The sequence below is a fragment of the Corapipo altera genome, unplaced genomic scaffold (assembly GCF_003945725.1).
Source record: "Corapipo altera isolate COAL_440 unplaced genomic scaffold, ASM394572v1 62, whole genome shotgun sequence".
Classification (NCBI taxonomy): Eukaryota; Metazoa; Chordata; class Aves; order Passeriformes; family Pipridae; genus Corapipo; species Corapipo altera.
The window spans coordinates 10,103,455-10,123,492 of NW_020884894.1; the positions used below are offsets into that span (position 1 = coordinate 10,103,455).

General features: G+C 50.2%; 5 protein-coding genes and 2 non-coding genes across 12 annotated transcripts in view; 4 read left to right on the top strand and 3 right to left on the bottom strand.

The window, feature by feature from the left end:
* RSPRY1 (ring finger and SPRY domain containing 1) overlaps positions 1–3,311 on the top strand; it is a 38,120-nt gene extending 34,809 nt beyond the window's left edge. For all 5 annotated transcript variants that reach the window (XM_027646582.1, XM_027646586.1, XM_027646585.1 and 2 more), the window contains one exon: positions 689–3,311. In XM_027646582.1, the coding sequence (XP_027502383.1) occupies positions 689–785 (97 nt within the window). In that variant the 3' untranslated portion in view covers positions 786–3,311. The remainder of the gene's footprint in view (positions 1–688) is intronic.
* A 395-nt stretch (positions 3,312–3,706) lies between these two features.
* ARL2BP (ADP ribosylation factor like GTPase 2 binding protein) lies at positions 3,707–11,864 on the top strand. Of its 2 annotated transcripts, none has more exons than XM_027646680.1 (7): positions 3,707–3,793; positions 4,604–4,721; positions 6,809–6,870; positions 7,831–7,937; positions 8,580–8,665; positions 9,907–10,003; positions 10,765–11,864. In XM_027646680.1, the coding sequence occupies exons 2-7, from the start codon at positions 4,684–4,686 to the stop codon at positions 10,825–10,827; spliced, it is 453 nt and encodes a 150-aa protein (XP_027502481.1). In that variant the 5' UTR covers positions 3,707–3,793; positions 4,604–4,683; the 3' UTR covers positions 10,828–11,864. The 2 variants fall into 2 exon arrangements, with proteins under 2 accessions (XP_027502481.1, XP_027502483.1); XM_027646682.1 differs by having other exon boundaries at positions 3,724–3,793; positions 4,607–4,721.
* Positions 11,865–13,003: 1,139 nt separating this feature from the next.
* PLLP (plasmolipin) lies at positions 13,004–15,459 on the bottom strand. The gene is made up of 4 exons (XM_027646675.1): positions 15,346–15,459; positions 13,789–13,962; positions 13,232–13,351; positions 13,004–13,151 (listed from the first exon to the last, which is right to left on the bottom strand). Exons 1-4 carry the CDS (start codon positions 15,457–15,459, stop codon positions 13,038–13,040), a joined length of 522 nt encoding a protein of 173 aa, XP_027502476.1. The 3' UTR covers positions 13,004–13,037.
* Positions 15,460–16,182: 723 nt separating this feature from the next.
* Positions 16,183–16,265, top strand: TRNAL-CAG. Its single transcript has one exon. It is a non-coding gene; the product is annotated as a tRNA-Leu (tRNA).
* Positions 16,266–16,397: 132 nt separating this feature from the next.
* TRNAL-CAG lies at positions 16,398–16,480 on the bottom strand. Its single transcript has one exon. It is a non-coding gene; the product is annotated as a tRNA-Leu (tRNA).
* Positions 16,481–17,548: 1,068 nt separating this feature from the next.
* On the bottom strand, positions 17,549–20,037 carry THAP11 (THAP domain containing 11; the record flags this gene model as incomplete). The annotated part of the gene is made up of 1 exon (XM_027646963.1): positions 17,549–20,037. A coding segment is annotated over one exon (372 nt), but the record flags the coding sequence as incomplete, so codon positions are not given.
* The window catches only part of CENPT (centromere protein T), a 16,195-nt gene continuing 15,328 nt past the window's right edge, over positions 19,172–20,038 (top strand). The window contains exon 1 of the mRNA XM_027646560.1: positions 19,172–19,423. The gene's annotated coding sequence lies outside the window, so the exon portion shown is untranslated. The remainder of the gene's footprint in view (positions 19,424–20,038) is intronic.

Genomic DNA, 20,038 nt, shown 5'->3' on the forward strand with positions numbered 1-20,038 from the left:
AGTACTGTGGTTACAGTGTAGGTGTGCTACCCCTGAGCTACCAAGTCTTAATTCCCTGGTGTCAAAGGCTTTTCTGATTAGTGCTTGGTAGAGGTGCTGTGAGGAGAGCAGAAAATTCATAGTATACTCAAATAGTCATTGAATGTTCAACAGATGGATTGTCTCAAGTCACAAAATCCTCTGAAAGCTAAAAATGGGACAGCAGTACGAGTTATACTATAATAGCACTTTCCTATCTTCAAGCAGGAAATGAGTCCAGTTAAGTCCAGTTCCTTAGGGTTTTTAGAGCACTCATGGAAGGAGTCTTGCCATGGGTCTAAATACTGGAAGGTTAAGAGATGTGCCTGATGTGTATGTCAGTAAGTGGAGAAGCTTCCTGCAGGGCACTGGGGCTGCTGCTCTCCGGACCAGAGTGAGTGCTGAGATTAATGAACCCAGGCAAGTGTGATCCTGACCAGCTGCAGGTCTGGGAGATGCTGAGCAGCAGGAGCTCCTCTCAAAGCCTGCAGACAGATCCCCAACACCTGACTTGCAATATTCAATCTCCACACTGAAATACTTAACTTGGCTGTGTGTCTCTGGCAGGCTGACTAAACTGCTTAGTGCTTGTATATTATTCTGTTGTCGTTTAGTTCTTCATGCTGCAAGTGCAGGCTTTAACTGACTCTCTCTTTTTCTTCTCCTTCAGTGACCTGTGCATGGAGTGTGCCTTGCAACTGGAGACCTGCCCTTTGTGTCGACAGGAAATACAAACCCGAGTCAGACAGATCTCTCACATTTCATGACACACGTGGAGAAATGCCACAGACTTGTTTTCAATGAACACCAACCAATACTGAAAGGGGAAAGCATCTCTAACCAGTCTTTATGCACATAGAACCATAGCCACGGCCAGATTTCATGCTAACCTGTTAATCTGTTTATCTTAAAAAACGAAATCTTTAATAAGCTATTTCCAGCTGCCAGCAATGGGAGCTGGTTTCAGCAGTAAGGAGAGCTGCTAGGTCAGCGTGCTATGGCTGGTGGTTCCTCTGAAGAGCAGAGGGGAGTGTCTCTTCTTCCCCCTTCTCGCCTGTCACAAGTGCTGAAAAAGTTTGCACTGGAAGTACACGTACAATGCATTTTAGAAAAGAAGAGAAATTGAGTATCTCCTAAAACAGGGCCGTGCTGTCTTGTGCTCGAAAGTCTCTATTTTTGGCAGAAGTCAGTACTAAAAAGAGAATGCCAATGTTTTCCTGTTTAATGTAGCCTCCTGCTGGTCAGAGACTCTGTTTTCCAACAGTGGATATTGAACTGCTCAGAGACTGAATCTGTACACAGACTCATTTGAAAAGACAGTGTGGAGACTGTAGAGAAACTCACAAGTTTTAATAACTTGGTGATTCCAAAGAATGTTCTGATTTGTTTTTAAATGTTAAAAGATCGGTGGTATTTTCAAGTACATAATGTTTCTGATGCTTTTAACTTCAGTACCCACTTTTTTTGTGAGGTTATAATTTTCAGGAGGTATTCTTAACTAATTATAATGCTGGACTGGAATTAATTTGATATTCTGGGTATTTTTTAAGGTATCATTGAACATCTTTTTTAATCAGTGTTGTTTTTGAAAGTTATATTCACTTGGGAAAAATTGAGCTATCTTAAAATATTAGAGGATAATTTGGGGCCAGTTTATTTAAAAAAGGTTATTTGGGTACCAATTTCAGTCTTATTCTGTAACTCCTTAAAAATGCACCTTGCTTGCCATGTGTCAGTCCTGCTCTGAGCAGGTTTGGGGCCACACTTCTTATTTTTGGTAGGGGTCATACAGTGGGAAGCTCTGCTCCACTTTAATTACACATTTGTGATGTTTGTATGTTAAGGATGCATTTCAGCAGGCAGCTCTTGACTGGTTTACTAGGTTTCTACAAGGAATCAGGGTTCACAGCTGGGGTCAGTGAAGTAGCACAAAAATCAGTGGAGTTCTGCTTATTTTGCACCAACTGAGGATACGACTCTGTCTCTTCCAAGACTTGCACAGTTAGATTTTTTTTTTTAATTATTTTTTTTAAATTGTCTGTCTGTGAAGTGGAACTTTACTAATTCACACACAGCTCACAGCAAAACCATCCCACTTCTTGGCAGCCATTCAACAGCAGAAGCTGTTGTGAATTCTCATGCTGCGATGTAGCTTATTTTTAAAGTCATTTATTATCTTCATTGTACTATCAAATATTAACAAAGCAGAGCTGAGGCTTCTTCCTGCTGAGCATTCTGGCTTCCTACTGACCTGAGCTCTGCACACAGGTCACAGGATCCAGCTCTCTAGCAACTTCTTTCACCTTCTGCCTTTGCTAACTCAAGGGTGCTGAACTTCATCCAGAGATGTGTGAATTAGGAAAGTTCTGTCCATCGTTTTCTTGTTGACTTTTGTCCAAATACAGACTGAATCCAGAAGTGGTGTGCTGGTTAGTGTTTTTGCTAAAGTGTGAATTCTTTTCCACCTTGGATGGATTAAAGTCAGACTGGCAAATCTGCCACAGGGACCTCATTTCCTCACTGACTGTACTTTGCAATGTTTTGCTGTAATCCACGTGTCCAGTCAGGGCTGAGTCCCTTCCTGCTCGGTGCTCAATGAGCAAACGTGACCACCATCACTGCCACGAGGGTGTCAGTATTTCAGAATCACTTTAAGTGCTTCCAAATGCAATGATTGGTTTTTATCCCTAAGGTACAAAGACAGAAACTGTACTTTAGGGGAGAAGTGGGACAGAACCATTTTGAACTCTGCCTTAATAGATTCTAGTAACTTCAGGGCTTTGGTTTCCCTGGCCAGGATTAACTGAGGTAAAATTTTCAGAAGTGCCTAGGCCTCCTAATTTGTATCAACTGCTGTATGAGATTAAGCTCTTAAGGCCCAGGTCCACAATGGCTTCGAGGCATCTGCTGTCCTCTTGAAATGGGGGTGGCCTTTGAGCCTTGCTGCCTTTGTGGACATGGGACTAAGTGCCTGTGTTTATCGAAAAGATGTTCATGCTTTGAAAATTTTGCCCCAGACCGTCTTCCGTGCAGCTGGTGCTGGGCAGAGGAAGCCAACGGTGGCAGAGGAGGGGGAGCTGTGTTGCAGAGAACTGTCCTGTTCATTTCACAAAGGGAAAGACTGTACACTTTGACTGGCTTTCTGCCGCCATCCGCGCCGGGGGCATCTTTAGTCAAGCTCGATACTCCCTGGGGACGGGGACGGGAGGCGGCAATGACTCCACAGGCCCTCAGAAGGGGAAACGAATTGTAGCAAAGTTGTCCATTCAACAATAAAAAACATCTTGAAGGCTGTTTGTTGTTCTTTACTTCCTTCTGTTGAGAGCTGTGTTAAGTGTTTCGGTGCCGGTGGCAGCAGGAGCTCGCCTCCCTGAGGGGGGCGAACAGCACGGCCGGCGTGGACATTGGTGCAGGTGGTGGGCTCAGGTCACCCCGCAGGTCGCTGTGCTTCAGCGCCTGGGGGGGGGGCTGGGCGCTGTCCCTGCGAGGGGCGACCCGCTCTACCAGCGGGTTAATTTAACAATTAACAATTTAACAATTAACAGCGTTATTTGTTTTCTTTCCGTTCCCCCCCCTCAGGACGCGTTCCCAGCCCGCCATGGCGGCGGCACCGCCTCCCCGCGCGGCCCCCGGCGCGCCCTGATTGGGCGGGGGGGCCGGGGGCGGGCCCTGCGCCGGCGGGGCCGCGCCGCCATTGGCTGCGGGCGGGGCGGAAGGGCGCGTTCCCCAGGAGACGGCGCGAGGGGAGGGGGCGCCGCGCCGGCCGTGAGGGGCGGTGGGTGCGGGCGGGACAGCGGGACGGGGTGTGGGGAGAGAGGGAGCTGAGGCGGGGCTGTGGGCCCGGGAACGAGAGGGCTGACACGGGGACCTGGATCCGAGAACGGGGGGGCTTGACACGGGCGGGTCGCTTTCTGGGGAGGGAGGGTGGCGGCCCTCCCACCTGGGTGCCTTGGAGGGAGAGGGCAGGGGGGCTTCGCCCCTCCTCAGGAACCGGGACTGAGGAGGGGGGGTGAGGGACGCGCTGGTCCCTCCCGCCGTGCTCTGGGTGATGCCCGGGGCTGCTCCGGGGGCCGGCGGTGGGTACAGCCCGGCCAGGGCGGCGGGAGCAGGGGATCCCCATCGTCCCCGGTACCGGGCGCTCTGTGCCCTGTCCCGGGTGATGGATCAGCCCCTGCTCACCGCCCAGGGCACGGGGGGACACAGCCCGGCGCTGGACAGAGCCCCTGGGATCGCTGTCCAGAGCCTGATCTGGGACACTCTGGAGCAGGGTGGCATCTTCATCGGGCTTCGTTGCTATAATGGTCAGTCATAGATGTCTCAGCAGAAGACATGCAGAGGTGACCAAAAACCCCTTTCCAGGGGCTGACTACAGGTGTGTGCAGGTTTGAGCCTGTTCTCTGGGTAGGCAGAGATAGTCCCTAGAGAATTTGGGTTATTACAGAAAAGAAGTAGCCTTAGCTTCGGAAGAACAGGATTTCAGAATTCCTGTGCTTAATAATTAAAAATTCTTTCCTGCTTTTTGGGAAGTGTATGATAGTTTAACAATTGAATTTGTATTAATGCAAAGTCACATGTTATTCCTTAGCACTTTGTCCAAAAAGAAGAAATAGCCACTAAGAGCAGCAACATACAGATTGTCTCTTCCAGTCTGGTTAGGCAGGAACGATGGAGACTGCTGATGGAGAAAACTTGGGTGTAGCCACGTGAGTATGCTACATTCTGTGTCAGATTTTCAAGAAGCTAATTGCTAATTAAAATATCTTAATAGGAATCTAATTACACGAATGAATTTACACCACAGTGATTAGCAGATTCTGCCTCCTAGGAGAACAAAGGTGAAGAATGCAAAGCTTCAGGAGGGAATAACATCAGTGCAGAGTTTAGGTGAAGTCAAACTAAATATCACTGCTGTCAGCATAGCACCAGGCAGCCCTGGCTGAGGGAACAAAACAAGCACTGTAAGGATGGAAATTATTTTTTGGGGTGTTGATTTGAAATCCAAAATTTCTCCTTTTCAAGAGCGTTTGTCGTCTTGTGTCGCGGGTTCTGAGCACAGACTGTCCCTCTGTGTTTGAGTGTGCTCCTTGTAAATCCTGAGACCTTTTACAGGTGTCCTCAACCAAATTTCACACTGGGAAATGCTAAGATGTGTGCTGATCTAGATGCTGTGCTTGGCATTACGAGGTGACAGGGGCTTAAACCACAGGATTGCTGAGCCCGTGTCTCTGCAGGTGTCTGGATGTTCGTGTGTTGTGTAGAGAGATGGAATAAGTGTCTTCTGGAGCAGTTAAAATTCCATTGACTTACAGACTTAAGCCAGGGTTAAATCCATACTTCTTCTGTTGCTGTTAGGATAAAACTGGTAGTGGCATTTATCTGGAGGGAGGACAAATGGTGGAAATTATCCATAGCAAAGTCTCCTGCCCTTGCATGCCAAGGGGAGCGCTGAGCCCATGACCTGCAGCCCAGGTGAGGTGCTCAGGTGTGTCCCCTCAGCCCGGCCCTGTGCCAGCCCCTCTCCCGGCCCTGTGCCAGCCCCTTTCCCAGCCCTGTGCCAGCCCTTCTCCCAGCCCTGTGCCAGCCCCTCTCCCGGCCCTGTGCCGCCCTCTCGCGGGCTCTTCCAGGCCTTGCCTTGGCTTCGCTCGTCTCCCGAGGCTTCACGGATCGGGAATGTTGCCGGGACATCTCCTGGTGATCAGACGCCCTTTTAAATTAAATCCCTCTTTAATTTTTCCTGGTCAGAGTGAGCCCAGTGGCTCATTAGAGGTAAACTGTTGGTTAAACTGCTGTTGGATTAATTTCACTGGAGTGTTACCTAGTACCAAAATAATGAGCTTTTTAAAACTTAGTCTGAAGGGCTGTTCTGCTCTGTTTGCTAAAGAGACATTTGAAAGAGAAGGAGACATTTAATTGAATTTAAATGGTGCTTTCGCTGATCAAGGCTAATTTTTCCCTTGAGACTTGTTTTCCTCATGTGTGAAAAAAGTTTGTCTTTCATCTTCTGGAGAATAAAGGAAGAGTTCATCCCTCAGTAAAGATGAACTGTGAATGCCAGAGAGATCTGGTGGATTATTTACTGCATCTGAACAAGCTGCACAATAATAGATTTAGCAGAGGGATCCAGTGTCCTGATGTTGGTCCCAGAGGTTTCTTTCCTGGATGACTTCAAATCCATAATGGTGTTTAATACTTGCTAATAATAGAATAACCTTAGGAGATTATCCCATTTATTTGGAGCACATAAGGATGTTTCTTGCATAAGGAAAATATTTAATTTTCTTCAGTTATGTAAAACTTTCTTACACATTTCAGTGTAAGTGGTTCCATAAGACCAAGTATTTCAGAATATTCTCTAGAGTGTCTAGAGTTCTGTGATCACCATGTACAGTTAATGCAGGAAAGGGAACATAAGGAAAACTGTGGTAGCAGCTGGGATTTGTGGGTTGGAAAAGGCTTAATTTGCTGTTCTAATTACACTCTTTACATCCTTCTGCACCAGAACTAGAATTACCTTGACAGTAATGCCAGTAAAACAACATTTATTCTTTTTTTCAATTAGGCACCTTACTGGGAGGAACTATAGTAGAGGCCTGATGAGAATCTCCATGGAGCAGCCTTCTCATCAGTGTCATGGATTATTTTGTAGGTTGAAACTAGGAAGTTATTCAGTTATCTTGTAATTAACAGGTTTATTTGTGCTTAGGCTTTCATTAACACTTTTTAATTTTGACTTTAACTTCTGCTGTGGTTGAAATACATATTTATGTATCCTGTCTTTCTTTGCTTTCAGCTCCACCCCCTCTAATGAGGAGTTTGATATAGTTGTTGGCTATCTGGAAGATATCATCATGGGTAAGGGCTGCAGCTAGTTACAGACAACAACATGGGTGCTGAACATATTGCAGCCAACCTCAAAATACAAAGCTGGTCGTGAGAATCACAGAATGGGATGGGTTGGAAGGGACCTTAAAGATCTTTCAGTTCCAAGCCCCTGCCATGGGCAGGGACACCTTCCACTAGACCAGGTCACTCAAACCCATCCAGCCTGGCTTTAGGCAGGAAAAGGTGTGAAATTCTCAGGGCCATGGTTTTAACTGAGAAATCAGGGGGTGCAGGGAAGTAGTTGACAAGATGCCAAGGCAGAATTCTTGTTGATTGGCCATTGCCTGCTTTGTAAGAGCAGCACACAATCTTTTTGGTCCCATCCTTCCCAGAGAGATGTAGATTCTGCATCTTCAGTTGCCTGGTGATGTAGTTGGATCTGAAGAAATGCTAACTAAACTAAACTTGGAATGTGTCAGGGTTTGGAAAGCTGAGACTGGTGTCTTTTAACACAGTATGTAATTAAACTTCCTATTTAGACCTGTTCTATGTAATTTGGTAGTGACCTACCATGTTCATTTTTATTCTTGTTTCCTTCCACAACTGGAAGAAAAAAAATCTTCATCAATTTAAAATTAATCTGTGATTTTCACTAATATTTTTAAATTCAAGGAGAAAGAAAACTTACTTTGAATTCTTGTAGGGAAGAGGTATCCACTTAATAAAAAATACAGGTGTTTTGCTGGCTTGGGAGCCAGAACAAAAAGGGGTTCAGAATAAACAACTTTTATTAACAAACACAGAGCAAGAGGACTGTTTTGCTGACACTCCCCCAGCAGCCTGTGTCCCCTCACAGATGGGGCAGAGGTGGTGGCCCAGCAGCAGCTGCAGTGCTGGTGTGAGGCAGAGGAGCAGTGAATGTGGGGTTTTGTGTTTCAGAAAGAATGACTAAACTCATAACTGCATGATGCATTTTTTGTTGTGGCCCAGATGACGATTTCCAGTTAATACAGAGGTCTTTTCTGGAGAAGCACTACCAGGAGTTTGATGACTCAGAAGAAAATAAGCTCATCTATACTGACATTTTTAATGAATATGTAAGACACCTTTTCCTATTTTTCATATGTACTGCTTTTTTTATTTTTATTTAGTCCCCCCCTTATATAAAATACTTGGCTTCCATGGAGCAGATCCAACACTGTGCCTGCTGTCTCCTTCAGAAGCACAGCCATGATCTGTTAACAGGAAGGGTGTGTTCTACTTGTTTTCTAGGGATGTTTTTGGAAGTTGTGTAACTCTTGAATAGAAATTTAGCCTATTGCAGTAGTAAGTAATGTGTTTTTAACATGTGAGCAAACCAAGTTTCTTCTTTCCCAGTTGTATTATTTCCTGTATTGAACACTTCAGTCATATTCTTCATGCAAGGCACGATTAAGAAACTAGACCAGTCTACTTGTCAATACCATTAAATGAGTTAAAAATAGGACATAATTACTAGATACAGATAGTCAGTGTTTGTTCTCACCCAACATCCCCAGCAAAAACATGCTCAGCTCTTGCCTCAGGGGTGGTGTGAGAACAGAACCAGCAATGCCCCAACGAGGAATCCGCAGTTGGTGCCCAGTGAGGATCATGCAGAGTGTCAAGAAGGTGTCAGTGCAAGGATGCTGTTCAGAAATCTGCTTCTGAAATGTGTTGTGATGTTACAGGGGAGGTTTGTTTGGGGTTTTTTTTTTCAGATCTCTTTAGTAGAGAAATACATTGAAGAGAAGTTGCTTGATCGCATTCGTGGGTTTGACATGGTCGCGTTCACGGTGTCGTTGCAGTAAGTCCTTGCTTTGCTTTTGGCTGAGGAGGGGGTGGTTTATGTGCCTCTCAGTTTTTTTAATCTAGATTAAAATTTAGTTTTGACAATTGTCCCTTTTGATAACGGTTCCTCTTCAATTTAAAAAAAGAAGTGTTCATGCAGGCAATGACTGACCACTTTTCCTGCCTTCAGCGTGTCCTGCTACTCTTTCAGAATTATGATGCTGAAATATATTGGGTTCTAAGGGGTAGGAAGGAAAATCAGAATGAGAACACTGGAGGGTTTTCATACTTCTTGTCACTTTGAAGCCAAACCCTTAAAATGTTGGGCCTTGTTTATCTCTTCCAGGCACTTCAGTAGCCTGGTGGTGTTTTAGAGTCACGTGATGAAATTCCTTTATTGCAGTTATTGTACAGAACGTTCAGAGAAGACTTTGGTTTGTGTTCAGCTTTTGCATTTGTTCACTTCAGCTTAACCAGCTTCATGAAGAGATCACTTTTGAAAGATCACTGGTTTGCCCCTTGAATAAGGAAATCAAGTGTAATTTTGGGACCTGAGTGTCTTAAAAACACTTGAATCAGTTTAATTTTTAATGTTCCTTAAATTGGGAAGTTACTCTGGATGCACACAGTGCACACAGAGAACAGCCTCTTTATGGTAAAGTTCCTTTTGAAGGAGATTTTTTTTAAAGAAATAATAAAACGAAAACAGAAAAACAAACTAAAAAACCCCAACAACAACAATACAAAACAAACAAAAAACCTCAACCAAACCAGAAACAAAAACCCAGCCCTTGACTGCTAGGAAAGTCTTGTTGAAATTTGCTGACAGGGGAGCTCAGAGCCTTTCTTCCAAAATGTTTTCATCCTCTAGCAAGGTTTGTCAGTAATTGTTCTTAAGGACTGTGGATGGGCACCTGTGCCTCTCTCCAAACTTTCTCACCTTTCAAGGAACTGTCTGGCAGTGTCAGTGCTCAAGATAAATAAATAGAGGAATGCTGCTGAGTGTTACTTTTGTTGACTTCAAGGACTGATATGATACTCTTAGGTCTTGGATTTAGATCAATATAATAATGTACTTGGATTGGAAATACTGCATGGTAATCCTTGACCACAGTTTTGCTTTATGATACACATGTAATAACATTCTTGTTTAAATAGTGATATTGTTCTACTTGTCCTTTTTGGCCTCGTGCCGTTTTAAAATAACAAATTTTTCTGGCTCAGTTTTCTCACCCCCCCAACTTTTTCTCTCTGTAGGCAACGCAAAGATGAAATGCCAGGTGATATATTTGATCTGCTTCTCACATTTACGGACTTCCTGGCTTTCAAAGAGATGTTCTTGGAATACAGAGCTGTGAGTATGTCACACACTGTTTGTTTTCACTGGCACAGTGGCTGTTGGTTCTGGGTAGCTCCCCCTGGGAGTACCAAAGGTAAAGTTGCTACAGTAAGTTGCAGCCTTTAATCAAAGGCTGTACCAGAGTTAAAAGGAAAATTACTTCACTGAGTGTCTTTTTAAGCTCATTTTTAGAAAACATGAATGAGCAGTTCTTCAGAAACACACACTTTCTGCATCTTTGAACATTGATTTCCAACTGAACAGAAGGGAACACCTTTTCACTGTGAAGGTCTCTGAGTACTGGCACACCTTCCTTAGGGAAGTTGTGGGGTCTCCATCCTTAGAGATATTCCACAGGTCTCTGGACATGGTCTTGAGTGGCCCTGTTTGAGCACGGGATTTGGACCAGATGAACTCCAGAGATCCCTTCCCACCTTGACCATTCTGATTCTATAATATGGAAGTTTTTTTAGTTTTCTTTTTATCCTTAGTATGTCCAGAATTTTTAAGCCTATTTCATTTGTTTTCTCCTCGTCTCTGTGCAGGTTGGAGAAATAAACAAAAGTGTTAAAGGTTTTTGGATGAGGTTTTTCCCCTTACCCCAAGGATTCCTGCACAATCTCTTTGGGTTCACATTCAATCACAGATGTTCAAATAACATGTAATTTTATATTGATTTGATGCAACAAACAGAGTATGCACTGCCTGTTTCATTTTTTGAACTGCTTATTCCAGAACATTCTGGAGTCACAGATTTCTTTTTCTTTCCTTTCTAGGAAAAAGAAGGTCGAGGTCTGGACTTAAGCAGTGCGTTAGTGGTGACTTCATTAAACCATTAAACAAGTCATTCTGAAGGGAGTTCTGTTGTATTTTAAGCAAGGTCTATTCTAGTCTCAGAGGTGGAAGGCAGTGATTCCCAAGAGAGATTCCCAAGAGATGGCCAGAGGGAGCTCAGCTCCGCCCTCAGGGCAGTGGGCACGTGGTGGGGAGGGCCAGGACCAAGGGGCCCTTATCCAGGGGGAGTCAAATCAGAGCTTTCTGGGAGTTTTATACCCTTTTACAAGGTGGATGGAAGAGACTGTGAGAGGTGGCCTTCCCTTCCCAGCTCTGCCCAAACTCCTCCTAACGTGTCTGCCAGGACACATTCGAAGCCAGGCAGTTTGGGGCAGTGCCCAGCTGTTGCTGCTGCTGGCAGCCTTTTGCAATCTGATATAAAGTGCTTGAGTTGCAGCTCAAGCTCGTTGTTCTTTGTCCTGTTTCAGCTGAACATGGGGAACAGTTTATTCTTTCTTTGCAGCAGCATTGCTTCACAGGAGATCATCTCGTTCCAAGCCCCTGCCATGGGCAGGGACACCTTCCACTGGACCAGGTCACTCAAACCCATCCAGCCTGGCCTTAGGCAGGAAAAGGTGTGAAATTTTCAGGGCCATGGTTTTAACTGAGAAATCAGGGGGTGCAGGGAAGTATTTGACAAGATGCCAAGGCAGAATTCTTGTTGATTGGCCATTGCCTGCTTTGTAAGAGCAGCACACAATCTTTTTGGTCCCATCCTTCCCAGAGAGATGTAGATTCTGCATCTTCAGTTGCCTGGTGATGTAGTTGAAATTGGAAAAATGCTCTATACACTTGGAATGTGTCAGGGTTTGGAAAGCTGAGACTGGTGTCTTTTAGCACTGTGTAAGTAAACTTCCTATTTAGACCTGTTGATTTTGGTAGTGACCCACCATGTTAATTTTTATTAATTTAATTTTTTTACTAATTTTCTTACTGTTCCTGATTTTTATATATCTATATCTCTCTATATTCACAGTTGTGGAAACCTGACCCGTGATTTACTCACTGACAACCAAATAAAGGCAGATCTGTCAGGGGCCAATGCCATGTGTCTGGTTCCTTTTCAGTGCTCACCTTCCATCAGTGCAGCTCCACTTCCTGCGGCTGCCCCTGCAGACAACCCGGTGGAACTGCTCCTGTGCAGAGCATGCAGTAAGTTTTGCAGTGTAGCTCACCATGCACCAGCCTTGGAACTCATTTAATCTATTTTTATTAGCTTGTACAAGAAGACTGTGAAAGAAAAAGCTGCATCTCTTCTAGTTCTGACAAATGCCCAGAAGGTGAATTTGTGATCTGCATCACAGGTGAGCAGTGGTTCTGTGCTCTCCCGAGGTGTTGATCCTTCTTCCAGTGTTCCCCGAGCTTTTGCAGACTTGCTTTTAATTTTTGAAAATCACCTGCAACCAACGGGCAAAACTGACTTGCTGGTTAATTAGGTGAACTCTGAGGGGGGTGTGGTGTTGAGTGGGGAGCAGGGAGTGATCAAAGCCTTGGCACCTCCCTTGTTTTCTTGTGGTTTGGATGCAGGCTCTGAGTGTGTGTGTGCTTAAAGCCCTGTGGGCTTGTTCCTTCCATTGCCAGGTATAAAACCCACATGGAGTGGGGAAGGACAGTCACCTCTGCAGTGACATCTCTGCTGTCCCTGCCATGCTCTGCGTGCTGCCTTCTCGCAAGACAAACTTTCTCATGACAGACTCCAGTGCTCGATTTAGGAATGTTTTTATTTAAAGCATAAAATTTGTATTCAAGTTGTTAGAAATCAACACAAGAGCAGTTAGGACTCCTTCCTTCGCTTCGCTTCCACCTCCTGGCTCTGCCACGGTTTCTGCATCCCGTTAATTGCAATTACTTACACTGTAGCTGTGAATGAGCAGAGAGGGGAGCCCGGGCTTGGTTTAGTGAATTTTAGTATCGGAGCGTGCGGCATTGGCTGAGCCCCCTCAGTGGAGCTGCTCCAGCAAGGATCCAGGTGACCCTCAAGGATGAGCAGGAGCCGCAGCCTCCAGCGAGTCCGTGTTCTCCGGCGAGGCCGTCGGGGATGACGCCGGTCGGTGCTGTGGGCACGTCAGCTGGAAGCATCATCGGAAACCACAGAGCAGCATCCACGTGACCCAGTGCTGACCACTGCTGCCAGCACGGGCTGGTCCCAAGGCGAGCCCTGGTGGCACATGAGGCTCCGAGCTGGGCACCCGTGGGTGCCTTTGCTGTCCACTCCTTACACGTGGTCAGTCACTTGGCTGGTGGCCGCGTTGCTGCCGAGCCCTTTCCAGGCGCGGAAGCTGAAGAAGGTGCTCACCCCGTAGATGATCATGGTGACACAGGCAAAGAACTGGAAGAGGAGAACACCCCCCTGGGTGACCACGGTGGCTGCCCCAGCCCCTCAGCCCTCACCTGCCCGCCAGTACTTACGGAGGCCGCGGCTCTGCGGTTGTAATCCCACTGCCGCCAGGACGTCGGCTGGACGGCGGCCGCGCACGTGACGAAGGCGCTGATGTACAGGACGGTGGCCACGGCGTTGTAGATCATCAGCTGGGGGAGGCAAAGAGGAGGTGGTGAGGCCTGGGCTCGGGTTCGTGCATGCCAGGATGAGGGATGAGTAAAAGGCTCAGTTTCACATTCCTCCCTGTTCCCCAGGAGAACCAGGGGAAAATGGCCCAGCCCCTCACACTGGGAACAAACGCCAGGTTAACGTCACATCAAATGCTCCCCAGGTTGTGCTGAGAGGTTTCTGGTTGACACCAGCAGTAACACCAAAACCTGGCTCTAACTCTCTGGATTGACACGGGACTCTGCATTTTGAATATTCGCTAAGCAATTGAGGGCCACAATGAAAGAATGTCACTGTGCAAAGTGCAGGGGATTTTGTTCTGTCAGCCCAGAAGAGCTTGAAGCTTTGGTCCCTTCAGACTGTCTCCCCAAGCTGTTTCCCATTTGGGGCCCTCCCTCACTCCCTCTCGGCTACGCACCACGAGGGGCCAGGGGATCACGTAAAACTTCAGCTGAAGCTGCAGGAGGTAAGTCATGAAGAAAAGGAGTGTTAGTATCCAGCAGAAGAGGGCCACAAACATCACCCAGCCGTAGGCCGCGTGCAGGTGGTACGTTGTGGCAGCGATGAGAGACCACACCAGTAAGCCGAGCACCTGTGGGGTGAAACAGGGAAGGTGTTCAGGGGCTGGTTCCTGCAGGTGGAACACAGAACATTGTCCACCAGCACCGGCAGCAGTTGGGTCCCCCTCGCTCCAGGGAAGCAGGGGCATGCTGGGGAGCAGAAGGGCTCTCTGGAGAGCTGCTCTGCCCCTGCGTAAACCAGCACCACTTATTGTCACAGCAGAAACACAACAGCCTTTGTCCTGCCCGCGTACAACGCCCTGGTGCTCGGCTGCGCCGACAATGCCTCCTTGTCTGTCACATCCATTTCTAACACTCGTGATCACAAAATATGTGCTGGGGAGAAACATGTTTAGGGGGCTCCTCCAGGAGTGGGAGGTGGCATGTGTGAGCTGCCCTGCTCCAGCTGCTGGGGGAGAAAAGCTGGAGCCCTTAGGAGAGAGGATTTGGGGAGCAGCGGGTCTCAGTGGATGGGTGAGTGTGTTTAATGGTACAGCCCGAGCAAGGGGCTGGAGAGGTGGGACCAGCTGCAGGGTTGAAGGATCCCTTCTGTTGGTTTTGGTCCCATTCCTCTTTCCTGGTGTTCCTGCAAGGCACCCCCGGCAGCATCCTTCCCACCCCCTTCCCTGAGCTTTGTTCCTGTGTCACAACCAGCTCAGCCATGCCCAGGGGTTGGAATCTGGAGCCAGGTCCATGCCAGCTGTTTTCACAGGGGCTACTAAGGGCACATCCCACTGCTGCCCCACCAGCACTGCCCCGAGGAGAGAGGATGAGCAAACCTGCAGGGCAGCACCGTGGGCAGACCCCGGGGCAGGTCACACGTGGCCCTGCACGCAGCTGAACGCCCACCCGTGTGCTCTCGTGTGGCACCCGAGGTGCCAGGAGGGAGCAGCAGTGGGAGTTCATTCTGTGGTCACCTCCAATGCTGAAGCAATGGGGAGGGTGACTGGTGCAAAGACCCTTGGGCTCATCTGAGAGCGGCCGCCAAAGCCTGGAGGACAATCTGGAGGGCTGGGAGTGCCCAGGGAGCGAGAGAGCATCCCATGAGCGACCCCAGGACACCTCAGTTGGGGTCACCGTGCTTCACACACACCCCCAACCCACTGCCTGTGAGATCCCCCCAACCCAATGGCCACGCTGATCAGCCGTGCCTGGCAATGGGAACTGCGTGGAGTTACAACCAGCAAAGGGTGTGAGGACAAGAAGCCGAATTTTCCTCTGGCTTCAGAGGGGGAAGGACGAGAGGGGGGCTGCGGTGCCTCAGGGTTAGAGATTACGTAGGGTTGGACACCGGGAATGGGGTGGGGGTGGCAGCCAAAGGGAGCCCGAGCTGCCTCCAACCAGGGCTGCGAAGAAAAGCATCCAAGCGGGTGACGCCCTCCCCGCTCCCGCCCTGTCCCATCCCCGGTACTCACGGCCTGGGTGCCCATCAGCCCCCCGAGGGGCGAGCACAGGAAGGTGCCGTCCAGGGCCGGGGCGGTGCCCGGGGAGCCGCTCCGGGCGCGCGGGGCACCAGGCAGCCCCGCCATGCCGCGGGCACCGGCACAGCCCCGGCACGGCCCCGGCACGGCCCCGGTACGGCCCCTCCGCGGGCGGGTCCGGGCCGAGCCCCGCGCTGCCCCCGCCCCGCTGCCTCCGCCCGGCCCCGCCATGTCCCCGCACCGGGGGACCGGCGACAAAGGGCGGCCCCGCCGGGACAGCCTCCCCCCGGTCTCCTCCCGTCCTGGCGATGCTCTGTCTGGGACACTACGAGCCTTGAGCGCAGCCCGTGTCCCGCTCGGTGCCCCGGGGACATTCTGTGTCCCCCAGCGCATCCCGGTGCCTGGCGTCGCTCCCCCGCGGGGGCCGCGCGGCGCACGGTATTCCTTGTTGAGTCCTGGAATGGTTTGGGTTGGAAGTGACCTTGTAGCACCTCGTTTCAACCGCCTGCCACGGGCAGGGCACCTTCCACTAGGCCAGGTTGCTCCAAGTACGGCCTTGGACACTTGCAGGGATGGGGCATCCGCAGCTTCTTTGGGCAACCTGTGCCAGTCTCACCACCCTCAGCTCCAGGGGGTTCCTGTCAGCCCGTTTCTCCAGCCTGTCCAGGTCCCTGTGGGTAGCAGCAGGACCCTCTGGACTATCATCCCTCCTCCCCGTTTGGTGTCATCACGGGGGTCGTTACTGGAGACGTTACGCGGGGCTGGACGCGGTGTCACCCCCGACCCCCGGGGTATGATGGGTCCCGGCTCGGGGAGGCGCAGCGCCGGCAGGTCAGGATGGCCGAGCGGTCTAAGGCGCTGCGTTCAGGTCGCAGTCTCCCCTGGAGGCGTGGGTTCGAATCCCACTTCTGACAGCTCCTTTTGCGCCGCCCGGCGCCCTGTTTTGGCCGGGAGGAGGCGGGAGCCTCATTAAAATAAACAAAGCGCCGCAATTAAAAGCAATTAACCGACGGAAAGGGCGAGCGCAGCGCAAAAGAGCAGCCAGTTGTCAGAAGTGGGATTCGAACCCACGCCTCCAGGGGAGACTGCGACCTGAACGCAGCGCCTTAGACCGCTCGGCCATCCTGACACCGCTGAGCGGCCCCTTCGCCCCGCCGCACACGGCTCGGGGCCCACCGGGAACGTGTCGCCCTCTCGGGGTCCGGCGCTGGGCACGGGCAGCGCCCCGGCCGCGGTGGCAACACTCACAGAGCCACAGCGCATCCTGGGTGGGGAGGGACCCACAGGGATCACCCAGTCCAGCTCCCGGCCCTGCACAGGACGCCCCCAACAATCCCACCCTGTCCCTGCGAGCGCTGCCCAAATGCTCCTTGAGTTCTGTCAGGGTTGGTGCTGTGACTTCCCCGGGGAGCCTGTTCAGTGCCCGACCACCCTCTGGGTGAAGAACCTTTTCCCAATATCCTAAAATCTAAACCTCCCCTGGCACAGCTCCAGCTGTTCCCTGGGGTCCCTGTCACAGAGAGCAGAGATCAGAGCTGCCCCTCCACTGCCCCTCGCGAAGAAGCTGCAGCCCACGGTGAGCTCTGCCCTCAGCCTCCTCTTCTCCAGGCTGAACAAGCCAAGGGACCTCAGCCACTCCTTGTACAGCTTCCCCTCTAGACACTTCACCATCTTTGGATGCTCCCTAAAAGCTTTATAGCCTCCTTATACTTTGGGGGCCCAAATCTGCCCCCAGGAGTCAAGGCGAAGCTGCACCAGCACAGAGCGGAGAGGGGCAATCCCCTCCCCAATCCCGCAGCTTCATTTCACATTCCCAGTTCAACCCCAAAAAATGTGACGGTTGAGCCACAGTTGAAATTTTTTGCTGCTTACAATTGTTGGAGACTGGAGGCTTCCTGCAGGCTTCCTCCTGTCTAAGGCGTGATGGAGGAAGGAGAAGACACGACCCTCCATGAACCAGCCTAAGGTAGGGGAGAGCTTGCATGTACTTTCTTTGAAATCGTAATTCCACATCCTGAAGTCCCTGCTTTCAGACTGGTTTAGAGCTGTTAGTCTCAGACTCCTCTTCCTCACCCTACATGAGTGTAAAGATATTCCTGCTGTTCCAGCCATGGAGCTCTTGAGGAATGACAAGGAGAAAACAAGACACAGCTGCCAACCTTTCAGAAATACAAATATCCACCACACGGAGACGGGAAACGTAAGAAAACAAAATATACTTTATTAAAATTAAGCATGTTAGCACCTCAGTGTAACCTGGAGAAGTCAAACAGCCCAGCAGGTAACCAGTCCAGCAGGCCAAATGGCTGAACATCCTGAAGTGCATCCCAATGGTAAAAAAGTACCACGACTGTCACGACATGCACATTCTCAACACTCTAGGATGCACAACCGGCCTCGTTTGTCAGGAGGGATGTTGTGCTGCCTATTGTCTTGATGGAAGCATCTACATCTGCTGGACCAATCTCATATGTTAAATCCAATGTTGGAGCAAGTATCTGCTTGTCCTACAGTAAAGAAACCAAAACAACAAGCCAAACCAACCAAACAGAAAAACTGCTGCTAACTCGACTCGCAGGAAAATCAGTGTAGCATGGAGCTGGAGAGCTACAGATTGGAGAGAATAAATTAAAATGAAATAACAGGAAGTACTTAGTACATGGATAGACGTGAAGTATCCTTACAGTTGACCATCCAACTTGGCACACAATAGAAAAATGACCCATGCATCACATAGCAGGCTGGGACAGCCTGGAGCCGAACGGGCTCCAGGATCAAAAGAGAAACCTCTGGCTACCAAACCCCACAGTGCCCTTTTGTTCGGTCCTACACAGTGTTGAAGCTGATGGTTGTAAAGCTACATTAGCCAGTGTTACAAAGATTACATAATTTCAAACTAAAGATACTTTTTACACTTAGAAAATACCTCTATAAAATTCAGTAAAAGTGACATCCCAATCCACCGAGTGCAACACACTCGGGTTCCAGAAGGATCTCACAGACCCAGGAAACCCCTGGGCACTCCTCGCTCGAAGGTGAATATGGGCACAGTGTAGTGAAGTGCCTTTTGTTCTCAACATCCACTGTCATCGATGCATCGCCACAGGGCTGTGCTGGGGCACCAGATACTCTCCTCCTCCTCCTCCTCCTCCTCCTCCAGGGTGCTGAGGTATCTGTTCCACCAGCTAAGCTGAAACTAATAACCAACCCAAACTTGTGGCCTTGCTACCCTCACTCCACCCTCTTTCTAGCCAACGCTGATTTGGTTTCCTGTCGCAGAAAGTGAGGGGACTGATGCTGGCTAGAAACAGAAACTACACAATCATTCCACATAGATTTGTTACAATACTCTTAAATCTTGGTTTAGAACACGCAAGCAGGTTTCAGTATGGTCTTGCCTAATGTACAGATTATTAGTCATGCCAACTAGTTGAGGATTAGACAGCAAAGGTTTGCAACCACTGCAGGTGAACTCGCTTCGCTTCTGTTTCATCCCGGTTCTCTGAACGAAAGCCAAGGATTAAAATTCCAACGTGTTACAAAGCCTCCGTTTCATTAGAAGGAGTCTTAAGCCAATGAGATAAACTACAGCTGTCAAATGCCACCGGGTTCCTCGTCCCAGTCTGTAATCCTTCCTAGTGCCGAGAGCATCGAGACGCCCGTAACGAACACGCACGCGCTGCGGAGAAAGCAGAAACTACAAGGTACAAGAGCACTCTTTAATCTGGGGGTTCTGTCACGCCAGGGACAGCAGTCTGTTATGGCATCAGTAATTTACTGAAGGAACACATCACCCTGAGAGGGTTTCTAAAGCTTTCCTCGTGCCTCCGCTGAGCGAGGCCGGACGCGGCATCGCCGGGTCATTCCTATGGCGGGTGCAGTGCCCGGGCAGCCGGACACGCCTTCTCCAGGGTAGTGTTGCTGTTACCTCACTCGGTACAGAGCGAGTTTGTTTGTTTGCCGAAAACTAATATCCCACATCCACTCAGTGACGGCTCGGGCCCCAGCCACGCTATGAGCAGCGCGATCCGACACTGCCGGCACAGAGCGGGTTTGATGGGCCCGGTGTGAGGTGACAACATCGGGGGTAACGTCGGGGTGATAACGGGGCCGGGCACCGAGCTGATCCAGCCCAGGCAGGGCAATCCGATGGCGAGGGCTCGCCCGGCTGGGGGCCGCTGTGGCGCGGGCGGGAGGGACCGGGCGGCGACAGCCGGGGGCTGAGGGGCCGCGGTCCATCCCACCCCCGCCCTGCCCGGCACCTCTCCGAGGGCGGCGGGGACTCTGGGACGGAGAGCCCCGCGCCGGGCGCCCTCAGAGGCCGTGGCGCTTGCGGGTGCCGGCGCTGGCGGCGTGGAGCAGCCGGTCCTTCTCGCGGATCTCCTCGCGGAGCTGGGCCTCGGCCAGGCGCAGGCGGCGGATGCTGCCCTTCATCTCCTTCATCTTCACCTCCAGCAGCGCGATGATGTCGCGCTGCTCGTTCAGCTTCCTCAGCAGCTCCTCCGACGTGGTGCCCGACGACAGCGAGTACGAGTGGTCGGGGGGGCCGCCCTCCGCCTGGCTCTCCTCCCCCGCCGCCGCCGCCGCCGCCACCACCGGCACCGGCACCGGCAGCCGCGCGGGGATGGGCCCGACGGTGTCGGCGGCCCCGAGCTCCACCTGCACCGTCAGGTCGATGGGCTTCACG

Excerpts from the sequence above, each read along its gene's own strand:
- PLLP (XM_027646675.1), bottom strand. The coding sequence starts at position 15,459 with ATGGCGGGGCTGCCTGGTGCCCCGCGCGCCCGGAGCGGCTCCCCGGGC. Across the intron at positions 13,963-15,345 it reads GGCTGATGGGCACCCAGGCC|GTGCTCGGCTTACTGGTGTG; the intron begins GTGAGTACCGGG and ends TTCACCCCACAG. Across the intron at positions 13,352-13,788 it reads TGATCCCCTGGCCCCTCGTG|CTGATGATCTACAACGCCGT; the intron begins GTGCGTAGCCGA and ends TGCCTCCCCCAG.
- ARL2BP (XM_027646680.1), top strand. The coding sequence starts at position 4,684 with ATGGAGACTGCTGATGGAGAAAACTTGGGTGTAGCCAC. Across the intron at positions 6,871-7,830 it reads TCTGGAAGATATCATCATGG|ATGACGATTTCCAGTTAATA; the intron begins GTAAGGGCTGCA and ends GTTGTGGCCCAG. Across the intron at positions 8,666-9,906 it reads GCGTTCACGGTGTCGTTGCA|GCAACGCAAAGATGAAATGC; the intron begins GTAAGTCCTTGC and ends TTCTCTCTGTAG.